The sequence below is a fragment of the Buceros rhinoceros genome, unplaced genomic scaffold (assembly GCF_000710305.1).
Source record: "Buceros rhinoceros silvestris isolate BGI_N320 unplaced genomic scaffold, ASM71030v1 scaffold9971, whole genome shotgun sequence".
Taxonomy (NCBI): domain Eukaryota; kingdom Metazoa; phylum Chordata; class Aves; order Bucerotiformes; family Bucerotidae; genus Buceros; species Buceros rhinoceros.
Window position 1 is genome coordinate 5,244 of NW_010393668.1, and position 18,738 is coordinate 23,981.

An 18,738-nucleotide genomic window follows, 5' to 3' on the forward strand; every position below is an offset into this window, starting at 1 on the left:
GATCTTGGCATATATGGTCCAGCAGTGCCTCTTCAGTGGGTAGGGGGCATGTCCTGTATGTCTGCAAAATGAAGCCATCTGGGTGGTCCTGCTGACAGGACAAGGGCATTTCTCTCTTGCATCCCTCTTGGGAGAGGCAGCAGGAAAGCAAGCACATCCTCTTCCCATCTGAGGCAATCCGGACAAGGAGAGTGCACTGTTCCCCCAGCGCGGTCCCTCGGGCACCAGGGTAGCAGGCAACAGTGGTGAGGTGAGACTCCAGCCTGCACCATTCCTAATGAAGCTCCTGAGGTCCCTTGTAAGCTCAGGACTTCTTTCTTGCTGGAGAATAACGTGGGTAAACTGGAAAGGAAAAACCCAGAAGGGGCCAAGCATCTGAGACCCTGCTAGCACGTGGGAGGAAAATGCATCTGCCTTCGTGCTGGTAATCCGATTCCTGCCAGGAAAAAGTAGTGAGTGAGCAGGTCATCTGGGACACCAGTGCAGCAGCTCTGTGCCAAGGGCCAGATACAGGTTATGTGCACAGTGTGGGAGTGCTTCCCTGCCTCGATCGCGTCTTTTACAGGTAGGTGTTGGCATACCTTCCCCTCCCTGGATTTGTTTCTCTTTACACGCTGCTCTAAAGGCCCATGTGGCTGGCACGGAGCAGGAATTTACTTTTCCTTAAATATCACTGCACAAAACCAAAACCCTAGTGGAGGATCAGAAGCAGCCTCAAGATTTGCCTTTTCCCCACCCCAAAATCAAAATATGTGGGTTTTTTGGGAAAGATGTACTTCTGCCCTTTGTCCTCGTTTTGGTTCTTAGTAACCAGCATGGCTTAGCCAGCGCTGAATGGTTGGCTGCCGTCAACCTGTGTATTATTATTTGCAGCCCTTTTTGGGAAAGAACGGGTTTGTCTTAGTCACAAGCCTTATTTTACATAGGTCAAAAGCCCCATTTTTTTTAGTGCAAATGTGATTTTTAAAGGTAGTTATTCTTGTCCATGAACAAGACAGGAGCTTAAAGCGAAGCCTTTGAGATGTCAGAGGGGACCTGTTAAAATGACCAGGCAGTTTACCAGCACCACAGAAAGGGCATGTTTGAGAGCGACAGGGTTTGTTCTTCTCCACATGTGGTTCAGACAAACCCAGCAGGGCTGAATAATCCTGTGCCCTACATCTCCCACTGCGCTAGGGCTGAACCTGCTGGTTCTGAAAGGTGACGTTTTGAGAAGGTGTTCAAAACAGAAACAGACTTGAGTAACTCCACACCCTTATGACACTGAGAGCAAGTTTTGAAGTTACAAAGTAGTTTATTAACTTAGAAATAACTTCTCTCATGGACTGAAACTAGTTGTCAAAATATTTTTGTCTAATTAATTTTGTCTAATTTAGTATTACACGTCTTGTACTACTGCAGTGACTTTCTCACGTGTATATTTAAAATAGTTCTCTTTAACAATACTTTAATATTTTCCAAAATTGTATTTGTATATTATTTAAATACATATTTAAATATAATGCAATAAGGTAATATTAACTTTGTTTACCAATATTTTCTATTGAATATACTAAAGTAAGCATTATAATTATTTTATTTATAATTCAAAAAGAATGTTCAAAACCAGTTTTTCATTTTTTAATGTTTTGACAATGGACAGAGCCTTAATCAGAAGGAGGTCATTACTACAGCTCAGGATTCTTTGTGAAATGAAAACATACTTCAGTCCACCACAATCTCCTTTGTTTTGAAATTTTTAAATACTAAGAGTAACTAGCCATTAATTTCATATATGCAGCTAGTGGATGAACTCAGTTGCAAGACATGCGGTTAGTTTGTTAGAAAACTACTTAAATCTGTAAGACTGAACAAAGAGAACAGCTAAATCTTTAATTTGCTGACTGGTTGCTAGAATTATGGAGAGCCACTTCCATGTAAAAGTCTTAATTGTGCACTCACGCTCAAAACCACCGATGTATCCCTCCCTCTCCCAACCCTGGGACCCTGTGGTGGGTCTCACCTGGTAGAAGCTGGTGTCACCTGGTGGTAAGCATCCTCCTCACTCAGCCAGTCTGGAGCTGCCATGGGATGAGCTAAGTGACCGTTCTTTTTGGCACAGGTCTGGCCACTGGCTTTGGGACATGGTGGCCAAGCAGGTAAGAGGGATGCTGCTGTGGAAGGTCATTATCACATGTACCTGGGGGTAAATCTCTATGGTGAGGGTGAAAGCAGGATTCCTACTGAAAGGAGCATCAGCTGAGTGATGGTGTGTGGTCTGTAGGATTACTAACTGCTGTGGGGTAAGAGCCCCCTTTGTCTAGGGCCCAACACAGTTAGACAAGCCTGCAATGCAACTAGGTAGTCAAAGTAGGATCTGTATCAACCATTTGCAGATTTCTAAGCAGTGCTTTTATCAAGGAGACCTGCTGCATCCCAGGGATGCACGGTCCCTCTCCTGGAAAGCATCTGCCTGCTAGAAGGTTTTAAAACAATATAAGTGGCTCTCTTAGTTAAAATGCCAGCATGATTTTGGAAGTGAGAGGGCAGAAGGGAGGAATCACCTTCAGATTCAATAATCCCCATTTTAAAGTGCATCCTATTGCAACATATTGTTGAGTAAAAGAGGTATGTACAGTTCTGACATTTAGATTTCACTGATGTTTCAAAATTAAATGCAATATATTATGGGAAGCACACTTTCTACAAAGTACCTTTTTATTTTTATAAGACAACCGATACCATATTTGAAGAATATATTTAGCATTGACTGTAACTTTAAGTTTTTTGGAGAGAAACACTAGTTCAAGGGTTGTACTGAAGAAAAGCTTTGGTTTGGGGACATCTTTAACTCAGTGCAGATTCTGTGAAGGCTTCCAGCAAAGTGTACTTTGCCTGAAGATAGTCACATCAAAAGCCCTACCAGCTGCTGAACTAGAGGTTTCTTGAAAAGCCTAATCATTACATACATTTGTACTGAAATAGTTTGCAATGGTTTGTATCAGACTAGCTGTATGCATGTCCCTACCTAGTTCAGTTACCAGCATATATGTGAAATGGCAGATGAAGATACATATGTGTGTGTGGTAAGTCCCTATCTGAACTGACCTCAAAGGTTAAGTGGGTAAAATTCCTGAAAACTAGAGTCTGAAATGCTTAATCCCCTAGGCAAAATAACAAATAATTTTGCCAGGGGAGGGTAAACTGAGAGGGGCTCCCAGGAGCTAAATGTCAGAGACAATACAAACACAGAAGATGTTGGGTTTTAGGAGTTGTGTGACTGGAAATTGGACAACCACTGTCAGTCCAGAGTGCAACTCCTCACCCTGCTCTAAATCAGAGGTCTCAACTTGGCCAGCAGCCCTGTCCTGAAAACACCCATTTCTCTCCAACACATCTATGAATGGAGCCTGAAACCACTGTGTCAGCCATCATAACTATCTCAAGTTGGATGAGACCCATAAGGATCATTGAGTCCCACTTGATGGGTGCCTGGCTTGTAGGTACCTGAAATCCAGTGAAGGGGATCCCACCTAGCATGAGAGCAAGCTTTGCTTATACCTGCGGAGGACACAGAAGGTGTCCAAGACTTGCAGCCTTCTGCCACGAAGTGCCTCCTGCTGCTGCTGAGTTTTCTCTCCAGCAGATGGCCCAGCCAGCCTGTAAATGCAGGCACATTTCATGGTGTCCTCTGCACATTACTTGACACTGACACCTTTGAAATCAGAGTTTAAGATTACAGGGGAAAGTAGTTTTATACACACTCAACTGAATATTCACTAGTACCTTAGAAAACCATGATTCTGAATTTGAATGTTTTTAGTAATAGTGGCTCCTTATCGATAATGACTCAGTACTACCACTTCTGACAGCTGCAGAGATTGTGTAAGAGATGGTACCAGGTCAGCAGCACCTGGCAAATTTATTTTCTGTAATAACAATGACTAAAATGGATCAATTCTGCTTTTTAATATGCCTACCTTGCCATCTCTAAGTTACTGGAAGTACCACAAGATGTATTTCCCCTTCCCAAGATCAATACCAGTTTCAAAAATAAATGCTGTTGTAGATGGAAAGCTGGTATTCAACAGCACTTGACTGCCACTTGCTCTTCGCTGTTTCCAGTAAAGCTATATTGAGACAAGGCATTTACAGGCAGATGATCTGTAGTTTACATGAAGTGTTGACTTTTCCATAGACAAATGTGTACTATCCATTAGCCTATTGGTTTCTAGTGACAAAATACACCACTTCAATAAGTTAATTATGCTTCTTCATGCCTTCAACTCAAAAGAATACAAGCCTGTCTTTTCTAAACCTTACTAATCCACTCACTTGTATTTCATGTGGATTTAACTCTGTTTAAAGGGAAGGATACAGAGTGCTTTAAAGCAGTGCAATGTATCAGTAAGCTGATTTGCTGCCCTCATCCTTCTGGGCCACCAGCATGGTCAGAGGCATGGGCAGCAAACTGGGGAGGGGGGCAGAAGAATACTTGCAAAGTAACTGGACTTGTAAGAAATAAAACCAGATCCCAGGCACTGGAATTGTAAATGGCATCACCTCAAGGCATAAGGGGAATATTAAAGAAAACAGGCTGGGTCTTGAGAAGTTTATATATTCATTTATGTATTTCAGTCAAATACCTAATTGTAACATCACACTGATGCAAATAAATTTCTTATTTCACATGTAAAGACTTCTAGTCATGCATGTTTCGAAGCTTATGCTTCCAAAATGAGATTTTTTTCTTGCAAAGTTTAGCCATCGCCAATAACTGAGTGTAGCCTGAACTGAGAGCAGCATATTATTCTAATTTGCATCAATTTTCTACATTCAAAATGGGGACTGCACAGACCTGTTCCTGTACATTTTCTTTGAATTAATAAATTGAATGAATTAACATTTGCTATAGAATCTGGTTAATCTGTCTGAAGTTATACAGATATATGGGAATAAAGGTTAGACAGTGAGATCCAAATTAACTACTGATGATGATTCAGTGATTACAAGTATGAAAAGTCTCTTTTGACATTCTTGTGTAATTTTCACTTGAAGAATCATAAAAAGTCTGGCAAACCAAATTTAGAAAACGTACACAATAACACCATGAAACTAAGATATAAAAGCCATTTATTCAAAAAAATGTGGTGGTGTCCAATCACATACACAAGCCAATATTGAGCTACAAACACAGACCAAACAGTTCTATAAACAGAAATTGGAGTGTTCATATACCATAGTACCTGAAAAAGACCGTTAATAAAAAGGAGTCCATAAGTATTTCATTTCACTTTTTCTATATGGCTCCTTGCTGGATGTCTTTGTCTAAGTTAGTGTACAATGAGCCAGAGGTAGAGTCCCAAGTAAAGCATCTAATGCCTCAGGGCTCCGTTAAAAACCTTTACTCTTCTAAACAAAAGGAAAGCCTAGCCTATAGTTTTCTGTATGACATTGAAGTAAAGCCTCTTTGCTTGAACAGTACGGCATTCCCAAGCACATTTGGCATTAATCTAGATTGAGACTCTGCTTTGTTGAACCATCTCAATTCTCCTCTCCTTCAGACTCCGACTCTAGAAGAGAAGGAAGTAGAACACTTCATATAGGTTGCAAAAGTACAGTGATGCAAGTCTATAAAAATAACAAGACACCCTTTCAAAATTAAAATGAAGATTTTCATCACATCTAGTACTTCAGGAAACGTTCATAGATTAAACAGAGTAAGCCAGAAAGACATGTACAGCTCTGTAAGACAAAGATCTACTCTGCTGTCCTCCACAGTGGAGCTCTTCATTCACAGATCTGTCACTAGAATTTAAACCAGATCATAATGAATTATTCTGTTCCTCATCTGCAGAGCCATGCATGCGTACCTGAGCTGAGTTTAGTAAAGGATCAGCATTATTTGCTCAGTCTTCTAACCTTTCTGAGTAGGTTCTACTGCTGTCATCCATGAAGTACTCTTTAGACTATTTGCTCTGAAAATACCCATCATCATCATCATCCAGCCTATCTAGAAAGGCGTATGTATTGGTACCATACAGCAGGCATGGATAGCATAAGATAAAAGCAATTTCAAGTAGAAGTAGAAGTAAGAAAAGTAATTTAGAAGTAGGAACATACACAGTGTTCTTATCACCTAAAGCTACTTTGCATCGTACTGTATTTGTCTGCGTTCACTCGACAGTAAAGGTCTTGCTGCCAACAAATATTACACATTAGATCAAATTTCTCAGAGCAAACGTGGTCTACATGTTCTTACAGTAACATTTTGTCTCCATTTATACTGGACTTTGTAATTAAGGATATCTGGTGAAGGGGACATACAGGAAAGGATAAAGAGCAACAGAAAGGCATACAAGCAGAAGACTGAAGAGAAGAAAATCCTTAAAGAGATGAAAATTGCTAGTCCAAAGTCTCAAGTCTGCAAGGAGATACCATTTTTATACTGCTGCCTGCAATGTGAATTGCTGCACTCTTATCCACTCCTTGGCATTATTACGTATTCCCTCAAAGTTTCTAAAACCAATTACATTAAATGGATGCAAATGAACACTAATAATTATATCCCTATCTAGTACACGTGGATTGCTCTTCCCATTTGAGGTAGAATACCTTTTCCATGCAAAAAAGATAGCTATTTATTCAGTACAGAACACGAGAAAAACAAAGTTTGGGACTAAAAAAATAATTCCCCTCCTCAGTAACTGTTTTAAAGCAGTAAATACAGACCACATATCTTAGCCCGATCATTCAGCTAAATGCAATTTCAACTGCAGTGGCACTGGCAGGCTGATGCTATGGTCATGTTGCCAGAACAGGTGACGATAGCAGTAAAGGCACGGACACGGAAAAGGATTTTTGGTTGTGCGTGCCAACACCAAGGTACTTCATGCTGTCATTGGTGCAGCATTCTTCCCTGCATAAGCTTAAAGAATTTATCTACAGACAAGTAGCACCTGATGACTTAATGACCTCATAAGGACACCACAAAGATTAAAAAGCAGCAAGCAAGTTAGGCTTGGCCATGATTGGAGCAGTCATGCCTGCTGTTTTCTATCCTAAGTCTGTATACTTCATATGCCTGGTGCAACTAAAATCTGAAAAAATAATTTGATTTGCAAGAGATTTGCAATTTGCCTTAGTTCTTTAAATGAACCTGTACCTTCTTCAGCGTTTTGCAGCCACTCCACAAATTTCTTCATCTGGTCGAGAAAAACACTTTTGCCTTTAGCAACATGCGCTTCTTTATACCACTTGAGGATAGCTTCTTCACTCAGAACATCAGCTGAAATACAGATCAGTGTAATTTTTTTAGATGTTAGAAGACATTAAACATGAGAAAAGATTTTTTTTTTAAAGACATCATAAGATAATATTGCAGTGGAACAAGCTTTGTATGAGCTGTATTAGGCTACAACTAAAGACCATCTGATGCATATAAGGCATTCCCGATGCAATAAAATGTGTAATGTATTAGGCATAAAGTAACAAATACTGTGCTTCTGTAAAGGAGAGTTTCCTATTCATCTGCTTTAAATACACTGCGTAAGATGGTTGGGTATTAACAAAAAAAAAAAAAAGAAATCTGCACATCTTCGAATTTACCACAATAAGAACTACATGTTTTTTTCCTGCTATTGGATCACAGAACTGTACATGGTTCTAGAAATTTCAAGTGACAGACACTTCCTGATTGAACAGTTAAAAGACAGCCAGTAGGGATTTTTTGCAATCACCTTCCCCTAAAGGTTTTATATTGTTTTTTAACTAGTATTTTAAGGTCACTATCCAGACCACCAATTTTACGGGACCGGCTCAAATGGACAGCACAACTGACATTTTTATGTCAGCATCAAGAAAAAAATAGCAGTCAGTGAGGGAATGTGAGGCTGAGTGAGATCCAGAATAAAGAAATCCTAATAAACAGCAAGGATACTTTTTGTTTCCAACAGATAAAAATTTAGGTTCTAATAACAGACCTCTAGCCCCAGGAACAAAGCTCCTGTGATCCAGCCAAGTCAAATATCCAAGTAATTGATGGCTGCAGAGGCAAAATCTGGGATCCACAATGGCATTTTGGCAGTTATGCAATGCAACAGGCAAGAACAAAAGAAGATCATACTGTATTTGTTCTACAAAAATTGTAAAGACAGCTTTATACATCCCATTAAAATTTCCATTCTTTTTGTCTGTGAACAAACTATCCTCCCCTGCTCTGCAAAATAAACACATTTATGTTGAGTTTTTCATGGCTTCCTTGACCTCCCTGTGCTGTCCCACCCATTTGGCATTTATGTGCTGACGCATCAACCTTGACATTACCTTCTGCTTCAGCCTAAAGGTTATGGCAGAGGAAGAAGGCAAATGTAAATATATGACACCAAAACCCCAAAGCATCTGATCAAATGAGACAGAGCAGACATGTTTCACATATGCTTTTGAATAATAAACAGATGGAAGCAACCACGGTTACATTTGAACTTAATCAAAACTATCCCAAGACATCTAACAGTAACCGAATATGAAAGTCTCTCTGAAAATTTGGAATTTAATGAGTGCATGTGAATGAAAGCTACCTTTTCTCTCAGAGACACTTTTCCAAGATAAAACCTCTTCTGCAGTTTGCTGCAACTGCCAGTAAGCTGAGAACACAGGGAAAAGACTGCGCTGGCTATGGGCTTTTTTCAGTACATATAAAGTTGTGCTTAGTGAACGGCGCATAAAGCCAGATCTTCCTGAAGTCACAACCTACCACAATGAACTTTTTCTTTCAATACAAAAGAAACACTGAAGCTAAGTAAGAGGTTTCAAGCACACTGCACTAAATACTTGCCAGCAGTCCTTAGCAGCAGCACAAAGTTGCTGTATAGAAGCTGCAGAAGCCTGTTGCTGTATTACAGTCCACATTATGATATTATACAAGGAAGCTCCTCTAGGTAGGCACATAACTCAGTCTGAGAGTTTAAGTTTATTTTTTTGATTTGCAGACTCTGAGTTCAGTGGGTATGTCGCCAAAGAGGAAGGCGGAACTTAGCACTCCCTCCCCAAAACCTCAAACTTGATAATAGCAGCATACAACCTCACTGCGTGCCTCAAAGATTAAAACACTCTCAAGTCAGGTGGATGAAAAATTTGCTTGTATATAACTCCATAGCAATAAGCCTCCCACACTAACAGAAGAACAAAATGCACTCAACTACAAAAAGGATAGCTGCAACTCTCATTTAATTTCTGAGCAATATTATTTGTAATACATTCATGCCTCCAGTGCTCATAACAGATGATATTCTCCTGTCAGCACAGAGATGCTCAATTACACAATCATGCAGGATAGGGTGTAGTTAATCATACCTCTAGGTTGCTTTGAAGCAATGGGAACACTGGAGGGGGGTTGGGGGGGGAAGGGAGGGACAGAAGGGTGGCGTGAGGAGGAAGGGAATGATTCATTTTGTATATATATAGTTATTCCTCATTAAAGTTGATTATAGATATATTTTAATGGCTGAAGCTGAACACTAGCTTGTGGGCGTGTGCACGTAATTTTCACTGCAGTCCCAGGTGATGTCAGCCTGAGAGAGATGGTTTTCCAACTGCAACCAACTGCCCCTCAAATCACCCATGAAGCAGAGATTCTGAAAAGCCCAGTGTGTTTACTGCAGGGTTAACTGGAAAGTTACTTGAAGTTCAAGTCACCTTTGTACTAAATCAGCCAGTTTGAATGATTTCTGCTTTCATCTCAAGCTGCATAGCCATTGGTGGTAAAGGGAAAAGCACACACTGTCAGCTGCCACCAGAGTCAATCAATCTGCAAAATTCAACTCTGTTGCAGCTAACTCAGCTGGCAGGGCAGAGCCTTAAGGCAAGGGCTGTTTCAATGCAAGGAATGTCACCCACAGTACAGTTAAGATAGTTGTTTATTTTCTGGGAAAATTTTGTATTCAGTACCAAGAGAAAGTACTTGAATAGTGAAGATTTTTAAAGATAATTGTATTCCATCAAAAACCAAAACCCGTGTATTGAGAGGAATTTGAAGATTGAGTTCTTTTAAGCACAGGGTTCCTGCAGCATTTGAGAAAGACAGTCTGCGTCGTTTGCTTACATCTCCATAATGCAGAAGAGTATCTCTAAGGCCTAATTATGCTGCCACAAAGTATTGTACTATTTCACATGTACCTGTGTTTTTTTCCCCCCCAGTATTTTGTAAATGTTGTCTTGGATTCTAATGCAAAAGCACGCAGGAGCTTTGTGCCTTCTAAGGTTGTTTGTCGTTCAGTGGGTGAAATTTTGATTCCTCATGAAAGGAATGGTTACTGATTTCAATAGCATCAAGATTTCATATTCAAAATTTCCAGGTTAGACACAAACTAAAAGAAAGGTGATTCTGCAAGTGAATATGCTATATAGTATGCAATCCAGTAATAACAATGCTTATTTTACTCACAGTTAAGGGACACACTGCAACATGGAATAGACTAAAAACACACACATCTTATGGTGCAAGCATAACTAGCAAGGAGGTTGGCAAACTTACTAGGTATCACTCAGGAGAATTCAGTAATTTAATTCTGTAACTGGCTTTTAGATTATTGGGTCAAAATGCAGCTGGCAGACTTACAGGGGCTTTAAGAGAATCAGAGAAGCAACATTATAGCCAGGGATCAGCACAGAACTGGACAGTTTATTTTTCTCTATACTGTACCAGGAACACAAAGATAAAGTAATAACAATGTCAACAACCTTTAACTGACTACAGAATTGCTGTGGCTACAAGCTGTTAAGAAGATGCTACCACATAAGAGGAAACAGGGCTTGGGCTTTCAGTGGGGGAAAAGTAGATATTTCTCCTTGTTTAGAGACAGAATAAATAAAAACACCACCACCACCGGCTTTCAAAAACACCTAGGTGCTAATAAGACCCACCATTCCTGTTAATATGTTTAGGTAATTCCCAGGAAAGTAATATAAGGGCTATTTTATGATGGAAATATGAGAAGGATTTAAATGCAAGATGTTGGACATGCTAATGAAAGTAGACATACAACCAAATTTATCAAAGCATGATTGGCATTTGGTGCCTATCATCACTGATGACTATCTTCATGGCAAGGACACACTGCCTCATAATAAGTAATATGCAATAAATTATCTGCATTCATGCTAGTGGATAGCTGCACTTCTGTCTGCCCATCCACAAATACTTCAGGTGCCTTTATTTGTCACTAGTGAAAGTTCATTAGGTACCCTGAAACCTCTCCAGATCCTGTGCAGGTTACACTTGAAGCATAAAAGAAAGGGGAACACAGGAGTCTGCTGTTCCCTCAGACATAGCCAGTAATAACTTTAGGAGCTGTTCAGAAACAGAAGATATGCTGTCATCAGCAACTTATTTACAAAAAAAGTGTATGTCTCCAAAACCACTTGATGGCTTGTTTCTAGTAGATAGGTATGAATTGGAAGGAAGGCGAGAGTGAGATCTATCAGCACTGAAATGCAGCAGAGGTAGGCAGTATGGCTCTGGACAAGCGAAACCCAGGAGCTGTTAAAGCTCCATAACATCATGTGGGAGAAACAGGCACTGAAGGACTGGAGCTCACAGAATCTTCCCTGCAGCAGTTTGTCCTCGCCTAATGGATGCCATTTAATTCCAAAGCTGCCTTAAATAGATGGAGGTGATCACTTCCTTACTGCGTCCAGCACTCTGGAGAGCCCTCTGGCTCGTAACTGAAAAATCAGGTGAGCAGTTGCTAGTAGGCAGCAGTGAGTCTGCCAACAGGGCAGATTCAGCTTCAACCTAAAGGGGGCCAGGAAAGGCTGGCAGCTGTGCTGCGCATAACTGCATCAGGTGGCAGAGGCAGGTCCCTTGGCATGCCTTCCCAAGACATTCCAGGCAGGAATATGTGCGTAGAGACTATTGCATATGGTGGACACGCTGAACTCATGGCTTCCACCAACACACCATATGGTAGCTCCAAACATGCTTTAGACACCATGAAAATCCTAAACAACGTTGTGGCACCTGTGAGAAGACTTTTGCCTCAGCACTACTCTTCCTAACAAGACTGCCCAAGTAGTCTCGAGTCAGAATGAGAACATGTCGGGTGAGCAGAGAGATGGGAACTGGGTTCTTGGAGCATGTTAAGTTTAATGTGCAGTTTAGTAATTTATTTTCTTTCTTTTTTTTTTTTTAAATACTTTGAAATGTCAGGGCTGCTCTTGCAGGCTAATGCAGCAATGAATGTACAAAAATTTTGAAAGGAATCCTACACAAGACTGTTTCTGGTTTAATCATCACTTGTGGTCTGAGTGCACAGCAGTTATGGTGCTCATTCAGCATGTCCAAAGTGAATTTTCTTTTCCAATGAAAACTGAATGAAGTGCTCGCTGTAGGTTGGAGTTTCAAGTTTGTCCTCAGTCATTAATAGTGTTTACAGATCGTAGAACTTGAGGGCAGTGGAACAAGATGTACTGCTTTTTCATTTGATCGTTGAGGCCACGCTATATTGACACAAGGATGGAAATAAAGCCGTATGATCCACTTCTGCCTTCTGAAATCATGAACTTGTTTTAACAGTCTGAACTTGTTTGTCTTGAACATGTACGTGAGCTCAACAGGGTGAACAAAGATCAATACTGGGTTTCCACCTCTGCTCATCTTTTTCTTTCAACTATTAATAGCAAGAATATCAGAACAAACTGTTTGGCACCCACCCATAACATGCAGTGTAAGACCATTAGTCTCTATGACAACTTGATCAGAATAAACTCGTGAAGAAGTCAGCTTCACAATAAAAATTAAATCTCTCTAACTATGGCACCTACAAGAAATTGGCAGGGAAAGGAAAAGAGGAAGAAGAGTAAGGGAAGGTCCTTCTGGCAGGGAAGGAGGAACAAAAAAACCTAACCCTGAAACACCTTCCTTCCAAGAGGGTTTTCACTTCCAAGGTTTCTTAAATCAGCTCTAATCTACTTTATCAATCTGCCAGGAATTTATAGAAATGTGTTTTAGATCTGTTTTTTTATACAGAGACTAAACTGCACTTGGACAGACTGTTGACAGTGCTTGGATCCTGTTCATGCTTCTTGACTAGGGGCTAAAATGCAAGAGAGAAAAGGGCTTGTTTCAGCTTTTTCTGCTACCACATTCTCCTCTGAACTATCAAAGCATAAGCTATTTCAGAGTTCAACTGCAACACAACCTTCTCATATACAATACCTGGAAAATGTCTGTTTACTTTACACCGTAGGTGAGTGGTTGGCATACGGAATCCAAGCTCAGTACACAACAGGGGATATAGACTTTTACCTTTATAGAAGAGTACCACTATCTTCTGAAAGGCTTTCATGAAGTGGATGTTGTCATAGCAGTACTCCTGCACCTTTTGGAGAAGAATCAGCTCTGATTGGCCTTGAGTGCTGAACACAGCAAGCAGGGGGGCATATTGCTGAAATAAATAGATGGTAAAAAACAAAATGCACGTCAGTATACTGTAAATAAACAAATATTTGTAATGTATGGTTCACAAATTTAATCCCTGAAAATGTTTCACTGAAAGCTTAGATTTACTTGCCAGTTGCATTTACTTAAACATAATCAATACATATACATGAATATCCATGAGCTGTTCTAAGATGTGCTGCATGGAGTGAGCTAAAATTCAGTACCACTTATAGATACTGACTGTAGTAAAATCAATTTATAAAGTCCGCATCTTGGAGCGCAGTTGTTTGTACATTTCACAGGGTAGCATGCTGCTGATGTGGGAGTGATGCTTTATTGATGTTCGTAAGGTAAGACTTCATCCAAGGATGAAGTGCATGAAAATACAAATCTGTAGTTTCACAGAGGTTTCAGAACTCCCAGGAAATTTAATTAATTTAAATTACTCCAGGTTAACTGTGATCAAGTGTAATTTTTTTTTTCCTCACGATCACCATCAGAGTATCATGACAACCTTTGCTCTATTGAACAGCAACGTTTTCAAAGCACAGTTAACTGCTGATGTTATTCTGACAGTGGCAGTACATTGCATTCTCTTCGCAGAGTTTGGTAATATAATGATTTTATCTCTTGCTATTATGTAATTTTTTTCTCTTATTTTAGATCTTAAAATTAAAAATGAGATGAAAGGACCATATCCTGTTTGCTCTTTCCTTAAAAAATACAGTGTTTATATCCATATCTCTCCAATTTCCTTTCCTCTTAGCTTGTGACGAGTGCAGCTAAGTCTGCAATCTTTAAGGTAAAATTAAGAGCATTTTTCGAGCTCAAGGGTAGACAAATTACCCTAGATCTTCAGAGCCTCTGGCCAAATACACATTAAGGTTACTATTTAAATTGTTCTTGCACTGATCAGCTCAGCCCTTCTTCATTTTCAGCGACTCTCTCAGTTTGGCATTTTTCAGCTGGATTTGCAATGGCCTGATGTTGCAGAGTTCTGGCCTGGACAACCAGGGTTACCAATGGACAGGGTCAGGCAACAAACCACCCATCACCAGCAGCACTGATGGACACATTCAAAAGTACATACATTTCAGGAGTTCTCTAAAAGAGACTAAATCCTGAAGGTTTTATTCAATATGAACCATGGAAAAAATTAACACACATGAAAATCAGTATTTATCAGCTATTAAAGAAAGAGAGAGCAAGAAATCACACAGCAACTGTAACAAGAGCAAGTAGACAGACAGACAGTACTATTACTTTTGGAAGAAACTCTCTTACAAAGTCTTCCTTATGAAAAATTACTAGATGTAGCTAACACCAGAGGTTGTCTGGCAGGTATAGCCACATCTTGAGAAACAACATTTACTCTTTTGATAAAAGCACTGCAAAACTCATGCAGGCTTTGGGTAGCAAGACTCCCTCTTCTCCTTTTGGCCCTTGATGCATCCAGCTAGTATCTAGGGAAATTGCAGGGAGGCAGGGCAATATACATTGCATTTTATTTAATAGCCTCAGCAGCACCCACACCCATCCACAGGTTTGTGACGTGCTGCTATCTAGAAGTATGAAAAAAATCCTATCTTTTCTATTCAGAAGGAAGATACCTTCATTTTGAACATCTGACTGACTCCCTTTGCTTTCCTGTCTCACTCCTCAACTGGTACAGACTTACAATTCTAAGTTTCACAATTGTCTAACTGACTAAGGAACCATAAAATTAGCTCTCATTGCAGGCTAACCTAAGTGGCATTATCTCCTATTTGCCTCAGGTCAGGTAGCAGTAGGTCAGCAGCTGCAGTGCTGAAGCTCACACCACAGCCTTGCCTGCAGTGCGAATTGCCTGGACCGTTCTTCCCACCCATGGGGAACATCTCTCCTCCGCACTGGCAGTGGCCTAGAGGCTAAGACCCATTGTCATAGTGAGTTTACTGGGACAATGAGAAGCTTATCCTGTAAGATTCGTGATTCAACAGCTTGTCCCATCTTCTTCGGAGTTCAGCTCCTGAAAAGTCTTGCTATACAGATGGCACGCATGACATTTACTGCACTGCCCAAGTACACTGCCCACCAGCTCCAGTAGAAAGCCACCCATCCAGTAGGGCTTGTGAAGAACTGTAAACTAGGTCAATTTCTGTGCCTTGATACAGCTTACTGGAAGAAATCTAAGAAATTAAAGAGATTGGTACTCAGACACCAAAGCTTTGGGAACTGTGCTTTGTGAAAGCTAAGTCAGGTACAACCATGGAAGAATAAATCCCACCACCTGGCACACTCCATGTCCAATATGTATTTATACACATCCTGACTCGTGCCACCTGGGTGAAACAACTCCCAGGACATGTCGACTCACAGGAGGGCACAGGAACTAGGTGTTATGTCACGCTAACATTGTTAATCAGATTTGAGTTGACTCACACATCGGGTCAGCTGAGAGCCCAAAGACAGGAATCTGAGATCTGTCTCTGTCTATCCATAGAGGAAGGATGTGAAACAAAACACTGTTCAACACTGAAATGTAAAGAATCAGCTAGCAAAGTGTAAATTTCTGTTTCTACTGTTTCAGTTAATCTTACCTGTACATACCAATAGCAAATATCCCATCCAAATTAGCCCTCTGTTTTTAGACGGTGGATGTAGCTTACATAGGCAAGATGCCTTACTTAATTTAGTGGTATTACATATCCAGCTGATGGCTTGGGTCAGTGAAATGCATAGAACTAAGCATCCAGTCAACAATATTTGTACAAAGCGAGCTATGTTTCTCTTCTCCCAATGTTCAAATATCCATAAATATGTGTTTGTTAATTTGAGCTGCAGCACTAGACAATAAATCTCAATGGTCACTCTGTTACAACTCAAAGACATATGATCAATTTTTACATCAAGCAAACAAGAAAAACTATGTCTCTCTTCCTCCTGGAAACTATCTCATCTTTCTACTGCTATTTTGGTCACTTGAGAAAACTTCAAGGCATTTGATTTTACCAAAGACTACAAAAGATCCCAAGAAAATACACAGTTCTAGGATGACTATTTGGGAAACCAAATTCAGATGAAAGAAGAGCAGCAGTAGGAGCTAAACCAATGTAGGAACTCCAAGTATGGAAAGCATTCAATACGAAGAAGAAAGGAATTCAGATCAAGCTCAAGATCCATTTTACCATAAAGAAGAAAGCCCAGATTGCTTCTGTCCTTGGGCAAATCTTTGCAGCCCTGGCTATGAGGGAGTATTCTGTTGCTCATTGTTTACCAGCTTAAAAGGACTAATTCTGCCTAAAATCTTCTCAGCCGCTGTTCTCAGTTCAAGTGTCTTGCACTGCACAATTCCTTTAGACTTAGATGACGAATATCAACCATAGCAATGACCCCAATTGCCTCTGCATTGTTTTTAGGTTTGGGGGGTTTTTTCCACTCCAAGGTCATAAGAGTTTTTGTACTAACATTCAACTGTGATAGCGCGATCTGTCATCACTTACCAAACTACAGCATGTCTTTCTATGCATTCAGTTGACTCACTGTGCTGGTTTAGACTCAGATGACAACCAAGCATCTGCTTTAGCTCTTCGGTAGGAGAAAATACATATGACTTATGGGTCGAGACAAAGGCCAGGTAGGGCTCACTCACCAATTCTGGTCATGGGCAAAAGACAGCCTCGAGAGAGTCACAGCCTTTTTCAGTATCAAATGCCTGCTCCAGCGTGGGCTCCTCCTTGGGCTGCAAACCAACCTTTTCTCCACCGCTGATATCTGAGGACTGCAAGGACTCAGCCTGCCATCTTGCCAAGGGCTGAAGGGAAATGGCTGCTCCAGAGTATCTCCCCAACCTCTTCCTCGCTAACCTGTGTGACCATATGGTTATCAACCATAAGTCAACCATATGGTTGACTCTTCCTCTGTCCTACTCCCTCCAGAACAAAACAGCGCTCCCAAAATAAGAGGCCGTTGCCAAATCGGTTTCCCCTCTTAAATAAGTTTATTCACAGAGGTGCTGGTTGTTGCAGCCTTGGCCAGAGGCAGGGCCGAACTGGAGCTGGGGAAGAAGTTTCTGAGAAGCTTCTTACAGGGACTACACCAGCAGCCCCATCCCCTGCTACCCAAACCATGCCAAACAAAACAGCACCCCCATCTCCCACTACTGAAACCCTGCCAGACACAAACCCAACACACTCATCCACAAGATCAGTACCTGGATCAGAGAGTGACCGCACTAACAGTACATGTGCTCTCATTGCCAGCTCCTGGCTTATTAGTGGACAATTAGCCCCCGAGTATCCAGCTCCTACAGTCAACACTGGCAACAACCATTTCGCAGATTCTGAGCTCAGCAGTCCTGCCTGGTTCTAACCAGCTCTGTGCAAAGCCAGCACAGGTGCCAACTCACCATGCTCCCAAAACTTTTTTGCTTCTGGCAAAGACATTGCAAAGGCAGCTCCTGCACGCTTACTAGTCAGGTCTGAGCAGAGCCAAGTCTCAGCATTTGCTTAGGATTGTCCCCAAGGCAAGGAACCTCTCTGGATCCAGAGCAGTGAGAAAGCACAACGCAGAGGTGCTCATGTTGTGACCACCTCTGTTTGTCCTGGTCCTCTGCAGTGTATGCCTCAGGGCATTCAATAATCTGAACTACCTCAATTTTGCATTCATTTGACTAAAGGAGAAGGGACTATACACAATGCTTGCTGTGCTCAGTGTCATCTCTCAAAACTCAGTCTCCTGGATTTAAAGAGGTAAAAACTTGTCAGCTGTAGAATGTTAACTCACAGCAGCCCTTCTCTTCACCCATGCACGCACCTTTAGATGTTTGAGGGCTTGCTCTGCAACAAGCTCTTCTTTCTTGTTCCATTCCACAGCATTCATGACACAGGTCCACAGGAGACCAATCACTGCTGGCTCTGGCAGCTCATTTCTTTTCATTTCCTCTTTTACATAAAGGACTACCTGGAGCAAGAAATAAACTGCTGTCTTAAGATTTCGTGTCAACCAGAAAGAATGGTGGCTTACCAAATACTTGCAGTCATTTACAAATACCACCATGGTATAAGAGTAATAAGAAACAAAATTAGAATAATGAAAAGAAGGCATTTAGCATGTTTTATTTAGCAACATTACTATTACTTGACCACAAGTTTTGCCCCTCCAGAGGATGTTTAGTCATTAAATCTTAAGCACAGAATGAACTGATGAATAAATTAAAGAAAAACAGAGGAAATCTATGAGGTGCTCATATCTGTGCCTACTGTTGATTTAAGTCTTCAACTATTATTATATGAATAGAAGTAGTAAAAAAAACACTCTTTACCTCTTTAATTGGGCAT

The 18,738-nt window shown here is 40.8% G+C and overlaps 1 protein-coding gene across 3 annotated transcripts in view; it reads right to left on the reverse strand.

The window, feature by feature from the left end:
- Window positions 1-5,095: 5,095 nt before the first annotated feature.
- Window positions 5,096-18,738, reverse strand: part of BZW2 (basic leucine zipper and W2 domains 2) — a 36,323-nt gene continuing 22,680 nt past the window's right edge. The window contains exons 8-12 of one of the 3 annotated variants that reach the window (XM_010144942.1): window positions 18,723-18,738; window positions 18,215-18,361; window positions 13,286-13,424; window positions 7,145-7,267; window positions 5,096-5,552 (exon numbers count right to left, since the gene is read on the reverse strand). In XM_010144942.1, coding sequence (XP_010143244.1) covers window positions 5,524-5,552; window positions 7,145-7,267; window positions 13,286-13,424; window positions 18,215-18,361; window positions 18,723-18,738 — 454 coding nt within the window. In that variant the 3' untranslated portion in view covers window positions 5,096-5,523. The remainder of the gene's footprint in view (window positions 5,553-7,144; window positions 7,268-13,285; window positions 13,425-18,214; window positions 18,362-18,722) is intronic. The other 2 variants (XM_010144944.1, XM_010144943.1) reach the window with 2 other exon arrangements.